Genomic DNA, 20,016 nt, shown 5'->3' with positions numbered 1-20,016 from the left:
GGCAGGGCCCGAGGGCAGGGGCCGCTCCCCGGGGCCGCCGCGCGGGGGCGCCGCGCGGGCGGGGCGCGCTGAGGGGATTTTCCGCCGCGGGCGGTAGCGCAGGGGCCGGTGAGCGAGAAAGCGCTGCCCGCGGTGTGCAAATGCCCGCGTGCGAGCCGAGATCACCGCGGGGCCGCGGTGGCGGAGCGGGAAGGTGACACAGAGCTGTGGGGAGCGGCAGCAGGTATCCCGGGGGGCGGGCGGTCCGCGCGCGAGCGCCCTCAGGGAAGGATGCGAGGGATGAAATGGCGGCGGGAGCGGGGGGGCCGCGCCCGCGGGAGGGACCCGGGGCGCTCGGGAGGGCGGCGCGGGGCGGCAGGAGGGGCTGCGGTCCTGCCCGAGCTCAGCACAAGCTCTCCAGCGTGTGCTTTAGTGCCGTGCGGGCTTGGAGCCCGCAGCCTTCAGCCCCTTCGCCGAGCGAAATCGCTGATTTCACTCATTGCCTCGTAAGAAAAGTGGAAGTGAGGTTTGTTTACCCCCGCTGATTCACTGGTGTTGATAGGTGATGGTCGTTTTAACTGAGTGGAAAAGTTAAAACCACGTCCCGAGAGGAGACAAAGGGTTTGGAAGACAAAAAATGCAAAACGATCAACGTAACTGCCCACCAGGACAGTGATACTGAGATAATTTAAGATACTGAGCCTGGCGGTGCGTTCACATGGCTGCTGAGTGCTGTCAAGGACCGAGCATCCCTGTCCACATATCCCTCTGTTCAGTAGTGCTGGCTGGTGGTTTGGGTTTCTTCTTTTTTATGTTATGCTTCCCGAAATATTCTCCAGGAATCCAGCTGTTTTCTCAGTGCAGTGACGGAGCCGCTGCTTTATGAGTTTGTTAACAATAAAAAAGGAAAAGACTGTTCCCAAGCGTCGAAAGGAAAGATGTTCCCAAGCGTCAAAGCACTGGAAACGCGGGCGGTGCCCCGTCTGAGCCCCCTGGGGTTTGACCAGGAATGAAAATTCCCCGGGCTAGGAAGCTCCCGTCCCAGTGGCACCGCGCTGGGCTCCGCCAGGAATCCCGGCTGTGCCGGGGTCGGGGTTTGCTCGCCGGGCGCTGCCCCCCGTCAGCACCAGGGACAGGGCGGGATCCGCGCCCCGGGAGCTGCGCGGAGCCGGGTCCGCCACAGCTTCAGGATCCGAAAGCTCCTCCCCGGTCATGTGCGGGAATAAATCCAACAACGGCATCGCTGAAATACACAACCGTTTTGACCGCTTTCTCAGCTCCAGCCTACTCAAAAGAATTCAAGTTTAGTGCTTCTTGTCTTATGGAACCTAAAGTCTCTTTACTCTTGAAGTACTGTCTGTGCTACATACTACGTGGGCTCTTTTGGTCCAACACACGGGGTGCACAGACCAGGCCAGGAAAACATGATCTAAATGATTTCTGTATTTATATTTGCCCAAAGTTCGTATTCATATGGGTTGTAACAATGATAGTTGCAAAAGTATTGACAAGTTGGCTTACATCCCCAAAGGAAACATTTTGCATCTTGTCAAATGCCTGAATACATCGCTTTCCATGGAGCATTAACTTACCAATGATTACCACAAGACAATGCAGTTTATATGAAGGCAACATGCAAACAGAGCAGATCAGTTTTACCATATATTATAAAAGCAAAATCCTTGCAGCTTATACTCTCCCTCACCACCCCTAGAAAATATGACAAAACCGAAATAATGGGATGGTTGCTGTGGAAGGAAGAAAAGCATCCCACAGAGTAGTGCACAGTCAGTTTTATAGATCACTTACTTTTGAACAGTGTAGTAGATATCACCTTTTCCAAAATTTGTTTATAGCTAAAATTATACATCTCATTAGGGAAAAAAGTGATTCTGCTGACAGCAGTATATTCACTTTTTCTTTTAATAAAGAAAGCAATTAGAAAATTGATTTTAAAATGGATGTTTGAAGCTACTGACACCTCAAACCATGGAAATACCGAAGTATTTTTTTAGGATTGCTTCTTCTTACAGCTGTCAGAACTATGAACCATTGCCTCTTAGATTAGTCTTGAGGCAGCAGTGAAACCGTTTGGAAAAATATAGGAAATTTACTCCGAGCAATTTATTTAAAGTTTGTGTATCTTTATTCACAAATAATGATACTAACTCTGATGATAATAGGTATTTCTGTATCTACCAATTAATGAACATAGTGAATATTTGCAGGGAGTAACCGAGGTGCTTTTCAAGTAAGAGATTATTTGATCCTGAAGTTGGTATAACAAAAGACCTAGATATCTTCTCCTCTTCTGGCTGAAAGCTTCAGAACTTCAAGAAATATTTAATTTATAAGCTATGAATAATGCTATAACTGTGATGTACACATCCCTCCTTCACAAGTTCATACCCTTTTTGCATCAAGGCTGTTTGATTCTCTTTAGGAAGATCAGTTAGAATAAAATAAGGGCAGAATATGATTTGACTTTCTGTGGTACATGTCTAGGCACCTCTTCTGTGTGCTCTGTAATAATTTCATAATATACTGCATGTGCATTCAAAACCCTCCTTACACACTCAGTAGGGTGTTTAAGGGCTGGGAGTTTTGGTTGTCAGGGTTTTTTTGCAGTGGGATATGAGTTAACAAATATAAGGATGAAAAAACATGCTTTCTTATCCTTGAAGTCAGCTGTATCTCTTTGTAATTCTTTGAATTTCTCACCAACTCTTCTGTTTCTGAGAAGCCCTCTTTGAATAACAAAAGCTGCAAAATGACCACAAGCAACTGTAAAGTAACAGACGTGATGACTTAGGCTGGAAAACATAATCAAGATGGTGGGAAATTATGTTTATTTTACGATGATCTATTTTATTATTCCATTCTACATGTGATAGAAAAAAATCATATTTAAGGGCTTTAAGACCTTTCCAAGGCCCTCAACAACCTGATTTTCTGCTCCCCAGTAAATGCATCAGCAAGGATGACTGGAAATTGGCCCATAATCCTGTTCTGATAAGTGGCGGATCAGTTTTTGTTTTTGTTTTGGTTTTTGTTTGTTTGTTTGTTTTTGTTTTGGTTTTGTTTGAAACAGGATGGAATACGTGAGCATGTCTGTTGCTCATTAAAGTCACTGTCACTCAGGGCAAGGGAATTTGAAAGGATGAGAGCTCTACCTGCTCAGCACTCTCTAAAAGAGCCTTCCAACTGATTCCCAGAAACCTGTGCCTGTCTTTTGGAGGGTCAAAATTCTCTGTCTTATTTTTCAAGAAAGCACTAATGACAGTATTAAACTCATATTTTAAATAATGTTTCAGAAATGCGTTGCTTACCTGCCGGTAGCCTTGGAATAGTTCAGTGAAGCACCTTCAGGATCACCTCTTAGTGTGAAAAGCTGAAGACTGAGACTACACTGGCCAGGCCATCCTGTGCAAACAATCCTATTTCCTCTCTGGAAAGTAGCTTACTAATAGATTTAGCTGTCCATTTTCCTCAGTGACTCGGGGTGATTTGCTTTTGACCCATGAGTTTCACTCCAGCCTGGGCAATTTCCTTTTCTGGGAAATTTAGACAGTTCTGTCAAGGGCAAATTCTGGGGTTTCTGCAAGTCTTTCTCCCAGTCTTATGTCCTTTCTTCTAATCACGATCTGGTCTCCCCAGATGTTTCATTAGCTGTTCAGCCTCAGATCAGTCACAGCAATGTTGTTTTCCTTGTAAAAAGGCCCTTAATTTTTCATAAATTTCTTCATTATGGTTTCATTAGGCTTACGAGGTATTTTAATAAGCTGTCTGCACAGTTTATTTGCAGTAACTTTGAACTGAAGGAACAACCACCATGGATGGAAACTTAAAGGAATGATTGATACCCAACAAGTTTGGCCTCCTTGGCTACCTAAGGGTTCCTCACCAATGATGGTGTGAGGAAAATTAGCGTGGAAAGTACATCACTGCAGCACACAGTATGGATGTGCTTTCTCCCGGGATAATGCTTCTGACAGCTGATCTCATTCCCTGCCCAGCTGAAGAGGCTGCAGTTCCAAACTCAGAAATAAGCTGGTGATGAGTGTGGCTTTCTGAGAGCCTCTACTGAGTAACAAGTAACCAGTAACAAGACACTGCCTCGGTTTGGAGGGGCTGTGTAGGTGTTACTTCCCTGTGGTGATGCCGGTGTGACTGTTCAGACAGAACTGCTGGCATTTAGAGGAGAGCAGATCTGGGCTGCATTTGCACTGTCATTTACCCAAACTGTAACAGCTCCAGTAAATGAGGCCGTCCCATTTGTGATTGTTTATTGCCCAACAGTTCTGATTTTCACAGGCCTTTGCACGCGCTGTGTAAGGGGGCAGGAGATGAAGGGCTCTGTTCCTTCTGTCACTGACAAATGAGTGGGCCATTTGCAAAACAACTCAACAATTTTCCTTTCTGACAAAAGACTGGAATTTCTTTAAAATTAGGACTATAGGTATCTCCAATTAACAGTCTGATCCCCATGGGTTTGTGTTTTGGCATTGGCAAAAAAGCTGCCAAAGGAATCTAATACTTTGGATCTCCAAAATTATTTTATTTGCAGAAATTTTCCAGAAAATATTAGGAAAATGTAGCAAGCACAGCTCAGATGAGAATCATATTTTTAGAGTGACTCTACTTTAGTAATTTTACCCTTGTAAGAGATTCATTGTTCCCATTTTCAGTTTTAGTAGTTTTTGCAGAGTTCCTAAATTTGCCCACAAACAAGAGCAAACAAACATGCAAACAAAACAGTCAAAATGTCAACATACAGTTCAATAAAACATTGTGAATTGCAACTCTAGAGTGTTGCTCAGACATTAAAGAGAAGGCTGTCCACGTGGTAACCTCCTTGGACTGTTCTTGTCATTACCCTGGGCTATATTATTACCATAACATTCCTAGGACAGGGTGAAAACAGTTATGGCAGGAGGTAATTCAAGATGGACTGTCAACAGGATGAACCCCAGCAATGCTGCTTGACTTATAACCCTCATTGCTTTCGTGCTTGGGGCCAATCCAGCCTCAAAGTGCACCGATTTTATACAGAAGAAAAGCTGAAATTCTCCTAAAGTTTAATATTTTAACTTAGTTTGTCTAAATAAATGTTGGCCTCTTAATTTTGTCTCACTGTTCAACTGTAAATATCCAGTTTTAAATGCATGCTATTTATATCAAGGGAAAGGTGAATCTTTTCCCACCTGTTTCCCTGGATATCTCTCTGCACCTCTCAGTTGAAGGCTGACTAATCCATTATTGCATCTTTCTTATAACAGCACTGCTAATTTTCTATTTGAGTGTGGAGAAAAGGTTACAGGTTGCAGCCTTGATGCAAAACTTTCCTAATTTGGCCTTGCAGCACTCCAAGAGTAAATGACATGCCCTTTTACAGATAAACTTGAGCACTGCACTAAATTGAATTGCCAGGTCCCAGAGAGAGTTAATGCCATACTCTCACTCACAACTCACTGCCTGATGCTTACCCCAAGCAGTGTCTGCTGAGTGTCAGTCTGGTTCAGTTTGATTACTTGGTGCCTTGATCTGATGATTTGTTCAGTTGAGCCATTGATTTATTGAAACAGTTTCAAATGTGACATCTGAAGACCAGGATAAACTTTGCTGAGAATACTGTGACTCAGTTGGCTCTTCCAAATAAGGGCTTAACTCAAGCACCACTTTTCCTTGAGCACTAAAATAGTGTGTGACCATTAAAATACACATTCCCAGAAACTTTTAAAAGAGGTATTTACAAAGGGATATATTATTAGATTATCCAATGAAGAAAGACTGCCCACCTCACCCACTTAAACCAGAATTATCAAATATTTTGCTCTGCTGCTGATAAATTCACTGCATCAAAGCAGTAAAGGAGGAGCAAAATGACCCACAGTTTTCTGAGAATTTTTCATTTTACTGTGAACAGAACATGTGAACTGCCTCAGTGGCATTTTTCACAGTGGCCTACAAGTAATGTTTTGGCCCCATTGTAGTTGCAGGTAAAGATAATTATTTTAAAATTAACTTAGCAGCCACTGAAGAATGACTGCTGGTACATGGGTTTTTTTCAAAGGGTTGCATCTGCAATTCAGACAGAATTTTTTCTGTCTCTTCAAGCATAAAGCAAATTTGTTTAACACCACCACCTCAATAGATAACTGGAGTAAACTATTGTTGTAGCAGCATGTATGTTAAAAGGGAAATAGAACAAAGTAGACTGAAACCTAGCACAACAATTTTCATTTAGTACATTTATGCTTTCATTTTGCCCTGCCAGTTACAGAAATCCACACGAGAATGTGTGCAAAAGCAAACATTTTCTACTTAAGGTAGGAGACTGTAGCCAAATGCTCCAACAAAATAGTGTCAGAACTGTTTCAGGCGAGGACTTGGCTATTTAATAATGATTTAACCAAGGTTTTCTTAGTTTCCATTCACACATTTTCCCATTCCTTTCTTAGTGGTTTTGGTTGTGCTGACAATAATAGAGGAACTAAACTCCAAGGAAGAAGGGCAGGGTGAGGGAATGTGCTGGCTGACTTAGCCTGATTCTCCCAAGAGGTGATTTTTGTCCTGTTTGAAAGGTGTGAAGGAGGATTGTTTCTCAGTTGACAGGAAGGAAAACCAAGAATGTCTTGATGGTCAGGTGTGAAAAGTACAACTCATGAGATGGGAACTCTCAGCTCTGTCCTTGCACAATGTTTTCATGCAGGAAGCAGAATGAAGGACTAATAGAGAAAGGCACACCATGTCAAAAAAATGTTCTTGACCACCTCTGTTCAATCACAACAAGTAAAATAAATTAATTTAATGTGTAGCTTTATTGGCAATTTCAGTAATAAAAAGTTTGTTTAGGGTCAGCCAAGCTTTTCAACTGAGTTTCAGTGGCCTAGAGGAGGGCAAGTAGGATAGAAATTCAGGATTCTACTATATAAGTAACCTGTTTCAATTGCCCCATTGTTTAAAGTAGTGCACGACTTAACAAGAACAGAGCTCCCAGACAAGTCAACAAGAATATCTTCTTCTTTATTCCATTTATCATGTTTTGTTACTCAGCCCTTTCCTTTACATGCTGGATATCAGTTGTAGAGGAAACAGAGTAAAAGTTCCAGTGATGAGCTTTTTTCTTTTATGAACTCTTTCAAATTGAGATTAAAAAAATTAGTAACAGTCAAATTATACTGAAGTCAAATAATTCTGCTGGAACCAAGCCACTGGCTCTGGGAAGGAGGAAGCGTAGAAAGACAAGTGCCTACAAGTTAGTCACATGTTGAAAGAGAAACATTATAGGGTCTTCTTGACTTGTCAAATAAACCAAGATTTTGAGTGTAATGTGGTGTAATTTGCACTGTAAATGTTAATACTTGGGAGTGTTGCAGTATTCCTTAGGCTGGGACTTCCAAAGAGTTTCAGTGGCTGAAGTTCAACTGCATATCCTTTGCACTAGAAGAATCCTTTTTCAAATCTCTGTCTCCAGTCCTGAGAGCTACAAAACTGGAGAAGGAATACTAATATTGTGAAAATCTTAAGCAAGTAGTGACAAAGACACAAAGTGCTTATTAGAGGGTGTTGCTTTATTGCCATGAGCCTTTTTGTTCTGTTTTATCACTTTTAACTGACAAAATTCAGAACTGATTTAAGATTCCTGTGAAGTGGCTTAACTGCCATGATCTTCTGTTCAGAGAATTCTCCTTGAATAGTGGATGAGAAATTACATCTCTCTGAAACCCGGATTCCACCAGGATCCACTTTGTGTGGCTGAATCCTTGTGCTGTAAGTTCTTACTGGTATCATGCCGTTCCTACCTGTATGGCTGTTCTGGTAAAAAACATTTGGCCTTGGCCATAATTTGACTAAAGAAATGCCCTGATCTTATGTAAACCCAAATTCCTAGGTTTCCCAGAAATGCCTTCCAGTGATGGTAGACAGTCAGCTGTGTTATTTTGAAAATTCCTGCAGTAATTTGATTTTTAAAAGCTGGAATTCAGGCAGCTCACACTATTGCCGTGTTCGTGAACTGCTTTAATAAGCAATTGCCTTTGTGCTGTGACCCGGTGAAAATGGAGCAGGTTCAGCTGTGATGGGGACTCAGTGTTTCAGGAAACAGCACAATGAAGGGAAGCTGCAAAGTACAGCTCTGTAACATGTACTGTGGCCTCCTTAGCCCTGAAATCACTGTGGTCTGGCTCCTGCACATGAGAAAAAATCAGGGATGGTTGAGTCAGTGAAAGGAGCAAGGAGAAATCTAACACAAGGTGGTAGCTCCGAGTTCCTTTTCTGGTAGTGGCCCACAATGGGAAAGAGAAGAGGCCTGTTTCATATAAAGTTACTGTGTTTTCCAGCATTTTAGGATTCCCCAGTTTATTTGGGGTCACTTTATTTTGATGCAGTGCTAATGGGTATCCTGAATTGTATTCTCTTATTTGCTTCCTTTGCCTTTGGGCATATTCTACCATGGCAATTTGGAGTAAAGCAAGAATTAAAGTGAGTGTGATTTATTGCAATGAAGTTTACATCATATTTTTACATGTTTTTAATTCCTATAGGTGAAATAAATGGTATCTACAGTGCCCAAAGAGAGCAGCTTTTACTGTGTGAAATTTATTTCTCATCTAACTGAACACAATGATCCCAAACCTGAAAGACTGGTGTGGCTTTTTCTTTTTCAGAGGAATGATTTTCAAAAGGAATCTTTGCAGTGAATGTGATGAACCACCGAGCTGCCTGATGCTTCTACCTTGGCTCTGTCCTTCATCAGATTAAGTTCTCTTCTTACTTCACTGAGCAGCAGCAGCAGAAAGTGAGTTTTAACAAGTGCATCTGGAAAATAGCACTTCGAATAAGATGTATCAATACACATTAAGGGTTCTGCCACGTGCTTCTGTTACACAGAGACTTGAGCTGAGGACAGCAGCATCAAAAGTGTTCATATTTTAAAATCACAGTTGGAGGGTTATTATAAACCCAGGCTCCATCTGTTTGCCTGTTAAGGTGGGATCATACATCGTTTTTTTAAAAGCCAGGAGGGGGCTGTGTTTAATTAATGCTGGTTTTGGCACCCGAGGGCATTGGGGACTGCTTGGAAAGGGGTACTACAATAGTGAACTAGTGAAAACTAGAAGAAGATGGTGATACTGAAAGCAGGGCTGTCTCTGGGATGAGTGTCAAGGAATGCTTGACTGCAGGACCTGTCTGGTAGAAGGGAGCTGAGTCCTGGGCTTACAGGCACTCAAGAGATCAGGGTTTCAAAGAGCAGTGGGGTGAGAAACAGCTATTCCACAGCAGTCCCCCTTACCCAGGAGAGAGTGAGTGCAGGCCTTCTCTCTGGCCCTGTGGATTAACTGGTGAAGAGTTGACTGGTCACTTATGGGAAGTAGGGAAAATGAGAAGAATCTAAACTTGGAAAATTTAATAATGTACAGTTCCATGGAGTTAGCAGCAAATACTAGCCTGGAAAAATATTTAAAAAATTTAGTAACTTTTAGTACTGACCTAACATACTCTTAACTCCTCCATTTCACTTGTGTGTCCTAAAGGGTTGTGTAAATATTTATGCACCTGATTAACTTCAGGCATCTGAAAAACTTAATGAAAAGCAGTTATACCAATCCAAAGGGTGCATCTGGGTATCTGTAATAGATTTTTGAAGTACTGGGGCTTTTGAAGGAAATGCTGTTACATTAGAGGTACAGTCACTTTCTCTGTATCCCTTTGGGCATGGCACTGTGTGGAAGGATATGGATTTTCCTTTCTATTTTTCCAGTCAGTGGAAAACATTATGGCAGTTGTAAGTATGCCCCTAAGTGTCCCACAACTAATTCAGGAAATGTCCTTTATGAAATCAATCTTACATTGGAGAGCTTGTGCTATACAATGATGTAGTCTCAGATTTTTGGGTCTATTTCCAAACCATCTTCTTTTCCTGAAAGGCATCAAAAATATCTTTGGTACTAAACCTACATAGATACTGCTGTTTGTGTAAGTTTAAAAATAATAATTAAAAAAAGGAAACATAAGAGTAGAGAGGAAACATTCACTGTAAGAGGGGTGAATCCCTTTCCATTCTTCTCAGCCTACTGTTTACCCCCAGTTTCAGGGGAATGTTAACCTTGAGAGTAAATTTCATTGCCAGAAGTGTTTGTAGGCAATATGTGAACCAAACACCATGAGTCCAGCTTTGTAGTCTAGTAAGAGATTTTGACATCTCTATACATAGCGAGGTGAGCATTTTCCTACATTGATGTGACTCGCAGCATTTGCTTTGCTTTTGGGCCAGGTACAAAGAATTCCTGTGCTGTGTGCCTCCAGCAGAGCCCTGCTGCTACCAGAACTGCTGTAACTAAAAGAAGTATTTTCCTACAGAAGAGAAAAAAAATCTTCTTATTACTGTTTGTGGTTTGTATCAGACTGTTAAGCTGGATTTGCTGTGAAGAAACTTTTCTGGCTTTATTAAGCTTACACTGATGTTCTACTCAGTCTGTTGTCCATAGAAGGGAAGTAAATAGCACAGCTTATAAATTTTGACAACTGTGAAGTTTGCATAAGATTGAAAATGAGTATTTAGGTTATAAATTCGACGGGGTAAGGGAGGTACAGGAATCAGTTAGTGTACAGGACTGTGACCTGTGTCTAGGGTTACTAGGGATGGCACTATTAATAATTTATTTATGTGTTTTAAAACTGCTTTTATATAAACCTATTTATAACATAAGACTCCTCACATTCCTATGACACTAACAACTGCAAGGCTACAAACACAAGTGTTTGAACTGAGATACCTGTTGCTCAGCCACTGAAATACCATTGTCTGATACAAACATTGCCTTGCAGATAAGGGCCCCACCCAATAAAGCCCTGTGGAAGGAGCAGTTTCAGCAGCAGAGACAGACAGTTGCCCTGTCAGAGTCACTGAGGGGTCACAGGATGGGGGCCACATTGCAGCACCTCTTGGAACAGCCTAAGTGAAAAATGGCACCAGCCACACTGAGGAAAACAGGCACAAGTGGGAATGGGGACTTACCCATATTATGCCCCAAAAAGCATTGAAGCATTGGAGGTGTCTTTGGTTATTTCTGCATGTCAAGCTTGCTGTTGGTTTTGCATATGAAGTGAAAAAAAATGCTCTTTGCTATTCTGTCTTACCTGGGAATGTGTGAAATGCCAATACTCAATGTCACGTGCTACGATGACACTTTTTAGTTCAGCGGTGGATGTACAAAAGTTTCCAAAAGTATGGAAAGTGAGGCTGTAAGCTGCAAAAATAGGGACTAAGATCCCTGCGTGTATGTGGAAGTTGGAAAGACTGGCAACTTGTGGCTGCTGCCTTATGCAGTCCTCCAGTCCTGACTTGGAGCAGCCTTTTATTACACTGGCTCTTGGCACCTTCTCTGCAGGTCCAGCAGTAGTGACCAGTAGCTCAGCAGTTTCGCAGAATTGCTCGAATGATCAGACCAAACATTTTCACTTGTGACCCAAGGCGGAGTTTGTGCCCCCGTGGAGGGGCAGAGCGTGTCTGTCAGCTCACAGCACTGCTGCTGCCTTTGCCAGCAGCCTGCCCTGGGAACAGCTGCTCTGGTACAAAAGGCCAAAGGGAAGCGCCTCAGTTTTGCCCTAGTCCTGTCACACCTCCAAGGCACTGGGACACATCCAAGTGCATGGTAAACTACAGGCGGTCTCTGCACTGCAGAACAGGCTGTACAGTTGACTTTAACTGAAACGTGAATCATCTCGGTCCTGAATTATTTTAATCCAATCAGTCATCTGTGTTACAGGGTGTAAAGAGGCAGCACAGCAAAGAGAGTGGCTGCCAAGCAGAGGATGCAGGACACAAATAAAACTGCTAAGATGAGGTGAAATATGAACTAATAATGATTTATTCCAAATGCCACAGGGGTTACAGTGTGAACCACTTGTAGAGATATTCAGGTGAGATGAATTTTGTAGGCTTTCCCCAGAATGACTTTTATAGTCTCAGCAGAGTGAAGGGAAGGCAAAACTGTTAGTTACACAAGGAGTACACACAAGGGTTTTGAAGTGCTCACAAACAAATTCTCCCTAATTAATATATGCTTTACAAGTCTCTTGTAAGTAGATGAGCACGAACAGCTGTAGTTCTTTTTATAGATACAAACTAATCTCTAATACATGTTGGAGTTGAAGGATATAGAGAACAACATGCTGTGGATTCGTAAAGCTTTTCTAGCCATGGAAGTATTCTTTTTATGCCCTCTAAAAGTGGAAGGGAATGCAGAAGTGTGCAGAGTGTAGTCTTCAAGAATACTGCTTGGAACAAAATCATGACAGGAGCAAAGGATCTAGCTATTAATGACACATACCATGCACTCCTTGTTAACACATGAAACAGCATGTGTGAGCTTTGACCTATTTTTCTTGACAGGTTCAGTCTTTTGTGACCCATATGAAATAGGCAGCACTTACTAATGTTTCTTCCCATTTTTCACTAGTGTCAAAGGCCTTCATGACAAAGGAAGAATTATATGCTTCATGTTTTTAAATAATTTTAAAAGCCCAAGCAATAAGTCATAATAGAATTCCTTAGACTTGATGAATATCTTTGAGCACACTTCCTGTCTGAGGATGTTTTCTCCCTTCTTTCTCCTTTTTACTGGCTTTATATATTATCAGTTTAATATTGTTCTCTGCAGGGAGACAATATCCGGCTGTGGTGGGTGAAGGGAGAAACTGTAATAGCTCCTTTCCATCTCTAATGCCTATGATTTTATTTACATAAAAACATTGTGGATTTTGAACAGTGTGTTTCTTTTGGTGGTTTATGACCAGCCTGAACAGCCCACTTTTTCATGATCTAACATTCATCTGCTGCAGAAGCCATCATCACCTTTATTTTTAGTTTTAATCACCTTTCTTTTAATAAACCTTGGTTTGAAGTAAGTTTCCAAAAGTGTGCTTCAAAACAATGCCCCAAGTCTTCTGGAACCCACCAATTTACGTTTTTTCCCCCCTCAAAATAATAAGCTGGTTACATTTTTATTGATTTTATAGCTTTTTCTGATCTGACATAGGGAAGAACTGATTTACTTAGGACAAAATGCCTTGCTGGGTTCCCTCTATTATTGCAACCAATGGGAGAACTGCTGGAGGGCCTGTAGAGAAGATCTGTTTCAATAGCTCTGTGCCCTGTTCTTTTGGGCTCAGAAGGTCTGTATCCCCACTTTGGACTGTCTATTCCTCATAATTCTTGTGATGTAGACTGCTATGATTTGCAAATGAAATTTGTCCATTTATTCTTACGCACTAGAAGAAACACCAGGGGAAAGCTGAAAATCACTATTTGATAAAACTCTTTTCCTTTCCTTTCAAGGGAAATAAATACAATCTCATGGATTCAGTCACTGTGGGAAAAAACCCTCACCATATGAATGCTGCTGTTTAGAGAAGGGAAAAATGGAAATGCCAAAGTGGGGATGGTGTGGATTCCACACATCTCTAGAACAACTGTTTTCAGGGAACTAACCCTTCTCCTCCCAAGATTTACTTTAGAAAAGCACATCTAAATGTAAACCACTTTGAAGTATCAGAAGGCAGATATCAGAACCTCTGGGGAGATTGGGTAAGACTGGGTTAAACTGGTCTCTTAAGCCACTGTTGGAAAAAGAAGCCAAGGATGGAAAGGACCATTGCCTTGTCCTCAAGTGTTATCCCTTTCTCTTTCCCCAGAGTCTCAGAAATTAAAATAAAGATCTGAGACTTTAAATTACCACTCAAGTGCATTGCCTTTCCATTGGATTGTAGAAGAAAATGGGGTAAAACATCATTGATGAGAGAGGGGAGCACTGACTGTGTGATTAAGTTTTCTTTTGGTTGAGAAACTTCACAATAACGAAGAAACCATCTTCAGGAGGTAATGTACAGTTTCCCCCAAATCTCTCAGCTTTACCTCTGTAATAGCTTTGAAGTTAAACTACACTGAGTGAACAAAGGCCTGTTTTGAATATTGTATTTCCCTTTCCTCTCAAGTTAATCCTAGGAGGCTTGTGGGTAAGGTCTGTGTAGTGGTGGAATATACCTGAGCAGAGTAAAATCCACATGAAAGAAATTGTTTCATGAGCTGCATAAAAAATACAGTGTGACTCAGATCAAGACATGAACCACTGGAGAGAGTTCTGATGCTGAAAAGATCACTCTTCCTGCTTTACTCCTTGCTTGTGTTGTGTCTGTAGGGGCATTTCAGAACAATGCAGGAAGGTATTCTGGATTCAGTCAGTCCATAGCTGTTCCAGAGCTATTGGCTAGGATGATATTCTGGCTTGCACCACTCACTTACTTAACTGTTGGGCTTCTTATTCTGCTTCTGACTGTTGGTCTTAGGGTACAGGAAACCAGAGTTGTATCTAGAAGGCAGCTCTACTCCTTGGACATTGCTGCATGTTATTGTAATGCTGGGTATCTGAGCTGCCAATGATCCATAGCAAGACTCTCCTTTCCTTTGTCCAATACTGTTCAGGCTCTCACCTTCCTAAACAGATGCAGAGATTTAAAAGAAATGGAAAACCAAAACATGTACAAGATCACATTGCATCATCTGTGAAAAAGTGGCATATATTTAGATAAGCACTTTTCTGAGCCCCATGACTACCTCAAAACCAACTTAAATGATGGAGGATAAAGTAGATCTGAACATTTTTTTCAAAAATTTCATGAATAACTTACGAGAAAAAACCTGTTAAACAAGTTAATGTACTGAAGCACAGACTTTGTTTTTGCTACTTAAGAGCTGGTCTACTTTGAAGAAAGACCAGACTAATGACAGCACATTCAACTATGAACAAAAGTGCTGTGAATATGCTTAGTGAACCTGTTTAGGTTCTCTGGGCAAGAGGTAATGTAAAATGTGATGATAACAGCATGGATAGATTAAAGGGGTAAGCAAACTCTATAATGAGGTGAAAACAGGAATTGAGGAAAAGATTAATTAGCAATTTTTGACAATAAGCAATGGTAGCTATCATTTGCACAGGACCAAAAAGTCAGATAGGATGAGGCTAACAATAGCTCTTAAGGATCACTGCTAACAATGAAGAGATAATTTAAGATAGTTGTATTACATTGGGGTTAATACTGCAGAGATAAAACTGCCTTGTTTTCACCTGTCAGCTCTTTGCTCTTATTCCTCCATCTGTCAAGAATTAAGGCAAATTGACTCACTTGTGACAGATGTCAGTTTTTTTTACACGTTTGTAGCTGTGTTAGACGGAAGAAGAAACAGACACTAGAACAACATGTTACTGAACAGGTGACATGGCATGTTTCAAAAACTGACCTTGATTTCCTCCAGGTTGCACATTTTAGATGTTTTCTGCAACCCAAAACAGAGAACATTAAATAGTTAACAACATCACTTCGTACAGCAATACTTGCCACAGGACTATGGCTGTCTCAGTGTGTATATTATTCATAGGAAGGTGGCACAAAATTAATGCTTCCACTAATAAATTAATGCTTCCACTAATAATAATAGCAGACTAATAAGTCTGCTTCCACAGACTTATTAATTCAAGAAAATATTCAGGTTCCTTCAGGAAGTTAGACTTAAGGAGAACCCTGTAGTATGTGTGTTCTCCTTCTGCTTAGTTTCAGCAATGATCTACCCTTTGTGGTCATGTTTTCTGCATTCTTCTGGGAGTGTTGTGTGATATTTGCATCTCAAAAAATAAATTATTTTGTGCTCAGAGACTGCCATTAGTTTATGTTCCCTCAGTTACTTAGATGCACGCCAAATATTAAAATAATGGTTCTTACAGTAGGTGTAGCGATTCTGACATTCAGTTCCACCATCAATATGTCATCAGCATCTACTGATGTCTGAAAAATGAACACAGATAAGAAAGACATAAATGGCATATAGGTAAGTCTCAATATTTTACATATGCACAATGCAAAATATAGGGAAAAAAGAGGATAGCAGAGGACTGACTGAAAAGTAGTGGTATGCTAAAATAGCCTTTTTTTTTTTACATCTTACTGTAAGTGCTCATTTGGTAGCAAATGGTGAGACAACAGGAAGATGGGCCAAGTAATTTGGACAGTGAAAGACATATCTTACTAAATGGACACTTAAAACCAAACACAAGCCAACACACCACTCAGATGCTAAGTTTTCTAAAGCAGCACCAGAAATACAACAAAGACGGCAGAATAATGAACCAGGGTGGGAATAAAAAGCTGATGACCTCTTACAGCCTCTAAATCGTTGCTCATTGTGTTAACTCCCAGGTTATCAGCATCTTCTTGGCAGGAACCTTCCTGATTAGTTATGGTACAATATGCAGATTTGTTAACTTGCCAGTTGTCAGAGAATTTAGGTATTATGAATGCAGTGTATTACCTTCTCACAGATCCCAGAATCCTGGCTCTTCAGGTTGGTTTTGGCTCTTATGTCACTGGTTGGAATTGTGTCTTTACCCATTTCATAGGGAATCTGTCTTCTGGCAAGTCTGGAGACTTGCAAGTCTGGAGTACTTGTTTCAGTACAGGCCTAGAATTAAAACAGCAAAAACAATCACTCTAGGTTCCTTAGACTTTCATCCAATTTGCCCCATGAGAGTCAGTTTTACCTAGATAGAAACAGTAAAAGAGACAGACATTGTATAAAAGATATTTCACAAAAGTTCTGCCGTATATGACTTCATAAAATGTTTGCTTATAAGAAGTACAAAACTATCAAGTCTGTCATGTCTAAAGTTTGGCTTGGGTGGAAGCAGAAATAAATAGAAGGAAATATCTCAAGACTGCAGAATCAGTTCTTTAGAAACATTTTGTTTCATGAAGGAGCCCTGGTTTTTATAAACTTTGTTCCAATTAATGAGAAAACAAAAAAATAAAAGGACAAAAACCCCAGCCCACCAGTATCTCCTAGAAGTCAAAACTTCTGTTCCTTTTCCTCACTTTGTCAGCCTTTTCACTACAATGATCAAGAGGTCAGAACAAAACAATGAAAGAGTTAATGGGACTGATGAGCAGCTCATGGCATACCAGTCTGTTTTCTGTTGGACTTTACCTTAAAATGGGGGAACATAACACTGTAATATACTTTCCGCAATTTTTTCATTCCACAAGAGTTTTTTATAAGCAATCTGTGTGCTTTGGATGTCGCTTCCATCAGATGGGAGCAAAGCAATACTCAAAGCAATTATTGATACTTTCAATATTTGATACTTTTAATTATTGATACTTTGATAAACTTTCCCCAGGGAATATAAAAAATAAGAGGTGTAGAAAAACATGATCTTATCAGCTTTCAGTTTGATGATCAGCCTTGACATAAAACACATGGCAGCATATGTACTGCCTTTTTGCCTTGTGAGTATGTGTCTAGAAATCTTAGAACTTAATTGAGACACATATGGTGCAAAAAAAACCCCAAATCAGTGAGCATTGAAACACTTTTGTTTGCTCAAACTTGAGCTCTTCTTTCTGCTCTGTAATTCAGCTAAACTGATATTACTTACTAATAAATTAGAGTATTCTATGGCCAAATCAAATAGGGAAACATATATTGCCAGAAAATCTCAGGTCTATCGTTGTTCCAAACAAGATTCAGACTTACTCAAGGCTATAGAAAATTCCAGAGTGAAGCATGCCAATTGCTTGGAATTTTTTACTTTGGGGAATTTTTGTCCTCCATTCCATTATTTTATTTTGAGTATTCAGAGTTGCTTTCCTAAGCAAAATGAATTGTTTGTGTGGTTCTCCTTCCCCAGCACTGAGAGTAGTACAAGAACACACAGTCTTACCAAAGGAGTCGGTTGTTTTTTTAAGAATCAAGATTCACGGTGTAAGAGATGCATCATAAAAATGTCACTTTTCTATTAGCCAGTTTTAAAACCTTCCACCTGAATGGTGGCCACTAGCCAGAAGAATTTCATTTTGATTGGACCGAGAAGTCAAAAGAATAGGGAGTGCAAAGAAATTGAGATGTCACTGTTGGAAATAACTGTCAGAATTCAGCACTTATCTGGATTAGATACAATCATTATCTTGACTGTGAAAAAGAATCACCAAGAAAATAATTTCATATATTTAGAAATTTTGTTTAAAACAATTGCAATGAACCAATGAGTGTGGTTAGTTACTTAGTAAAGTAACTTTGGGTTGCAGGAGAGAGCCTGGGATGCCAAATATTTGCCCTGTTCTCAGCTGCTGTGCAGAACATTTGGTTTCACTTACACCTGTTGAGGTCTTCTGTGAGAAAGATTCTGTAATGGTTTTACTGATTTGTCTAAATGTAATGATTAATATGTTTCCAAATACACTACACTTTCAGAAAGCATTATCTGTTTCATTACAACCTTGCTTTCACCAGAGAACTACCCAGTGATGAGCAGTTTGTTTTGTGTGTGTCCAGACTGCAAACCTGTGGTCAGAGAAGTGCAGGCTGAAAGTATGGTCAGGCTTTAAAGGCTGCTCTGGCTCCAAGCTTCCCTTACTTTCTAAAATTCCTGTTGTTCCATCTCTCTGCTCTTCCTTCAGTGTCACCAGCCATCAAGCAAACAGTGACCTACATTCTTTTACACCTCATCCTTCTGTCTTTCATTTCACTTTGTCCCTCCACTTTCTCTGGAGCTCTTGTAATGAGCGCTGTGATGCATTTCATCCGGAGAATCTACCGCTTGGAACGACTCCATATGAAAATGAATTACTTTGCAATTAAAAATGGGTGTATGGGAAGTGTCTCCCTTACTGATTCACTGTCAGAGAGAGAAGACAGTCTCCTTCTTCCTTTCTGCAGCCCACTTGTCTCAGAAGACTGGCTGGTTACGGTGGCTCGTCTGGAGGAGTAATAACTGCTGGAAGACCGTGAGTCTCTGGGAGAAACCCTCAGTAGGGATCCAAGGCAAGGAACATGTGTTGCAATGGCTCTTCTAATGGATAAGAGGTAGAACCAGTCAGATTTTTTTCTGTTAGCACAACTATTCAGTCAAAAATCATAAACAATGCATTTATTCAGAGAGATGAACTAATGCTGCATGGACTGGAAAATTACTGGGTATAAAAAGAGTTTTCCAGATATCAGATATCTCATCTACAATCACCCTGCAAGATCACTTATTCACAGTGTTCTGGAAAACTCAAATTATTGCCTGGCAAGGATAAGGGCATTAAAATATAACTCTTGGAACTGAAGGAAGCTGTTAAAATAATGTTTTATCTGCTTTCGGCTTAATCAGGGCAGAAATAAAATTCTGTCCCTTTAAACTGAACCTCACAGAAGTCCCACATAATTAATTATTTTAATCTTCCCCTAAGCAGCTATTCTAGCTTCCTCTTACACATCTGTTTGCTGGCTATCTCTAGAGTTGTACAAAATGTGTACTTATATTACAGTATTACTTTGCTCATATGCAACGTAAGGAAACTCTTGCCCAGCTTTCCTCTTCCTGTCTGCCTCTCTCATGAAGATAGTTAAAAAATTTATGGTGCTTTCCTTTGAGGTGGAAAGGCTTCCATCTTTCATCATGTAATAGGTAAATAGAGATCAGTATCCATAAACATCTCTGAACTCTCATCTGCGTAGTAATTTGTTCCAAGTACAAAGTCCATGGATGTATATATGGCATTGAGAAGTTTTCTTGTGGAGGGCAAGGCTGTCCTACAAGTTAAAATGAGCAGGTGAGGGAGAGTGGGGGTGCTAGTCCTGAAAGTGACAAAGTTACTCTCAGATTTATAGTTTATAAGTTTTAGTTTATAAAACCGAACTTACCTGTATTTGGGGTGAGTGATGGCATAAATGATGGGGTTATGGATGACAGAAGCTTTGGCAATCACAGCTGGTATGGAGTTCATGAAGGGTGTTAGAGCATGGGAATACCTAGAGTAATGCAAATACATTATATATTTAGTGTTGAGTTCTGTATGGTCTGTGCAGATATACACTGGCAAGACAATGCTTTATTAGTCCTACAGAGAGAGTAAAAGGGGAGTTCTGTCCCTAAACAGTGAGAGAGCAAATTTTACATGCTTTGCCTGTAAAGATCAACATCAGTCTAATTGCATTTC

The 20,016-nt window shown here is 40.6% G+C and overlaps 1 protein-coding gene and 1 long non-coding RNA gene across 2 annotated transcripts in view; one reads left to right on the top strand and one right to left on the bottom strand.

Annotated features, from left to right (window-relative positions):
* Nucleotides 1–92: 92 nt before the first annotated feature.
* On the top strand, nucleotides 93–18,859 carry LOC113975042. The gene is made up of 3 exons (XR_003536738.1): nucleotides 93–223; nucleotides 8,649–8,779; nucleotides 18,749–18,859. It is a non-coding gene; the product is annotated as an uncharacterized LOC113975042 (long non-coding RNA).
* The window catches only part of OPN4 (opsin 4), a 21,457-nt gene continuing 15,602 nt past the window's right edge, over nucleotides 14,162–20,016 (bottom strand). The window contains exons 7-12 of the mRNA XM_027698671.1: nucleotides 19,721–19,828; nucleotides 18,701–18,881; nucleotides 16,346–16,495; nucleotides 15,760–15,822; nucleotides 15,277–15,316; nucleotides 14,162–14,472 (exon numbers count right to left, since the gene is read on the bottom strand). Of these exons, the coding sequence (XP_027554472.1) occupies nucleotides 14,285–14,472; nucleotides 15,277–15,316; nucleotides 15,760–15,822; nucleotides 16,346–16,495; nucleotides 18,701–18,881; nucleotides 19,721–19,828 (730 nt within the window). The 3' untranslated portion in view covers nucleotides 14,162–14,284. The remainder of the gene's footprint in view (nucleotides 14,473–15,276; nucleotides 15,317–15,759; nucleotides 15,823–16,345; nucleotides 16,496–18,700; nucleotides 18,882–19,720; nucleotides 19,829–20,016) is intronic.

Source organism: Neopelma chrysocephalum, unplaced genomic scaffold (genome assembly GCF_003984885.1).
Source record: "Neopelma chrysocephalum unplaced genomic scaffold, ASM398488v2 Primary Assembly neopelma1_131, whole genome shotgun sequence".
NCBI classification, from domain to species: Eukaryota; Metazoa; Chordata; class Aves; order Passeriformes; family Pipridae; genus Neopelma; species Neopelma chrysocephalum.
The sequence above is the reverse complement of the archived record's forward strand: the minus strand, read 5'-3'. Positions and strand labels throughout refer to the sequence as shown.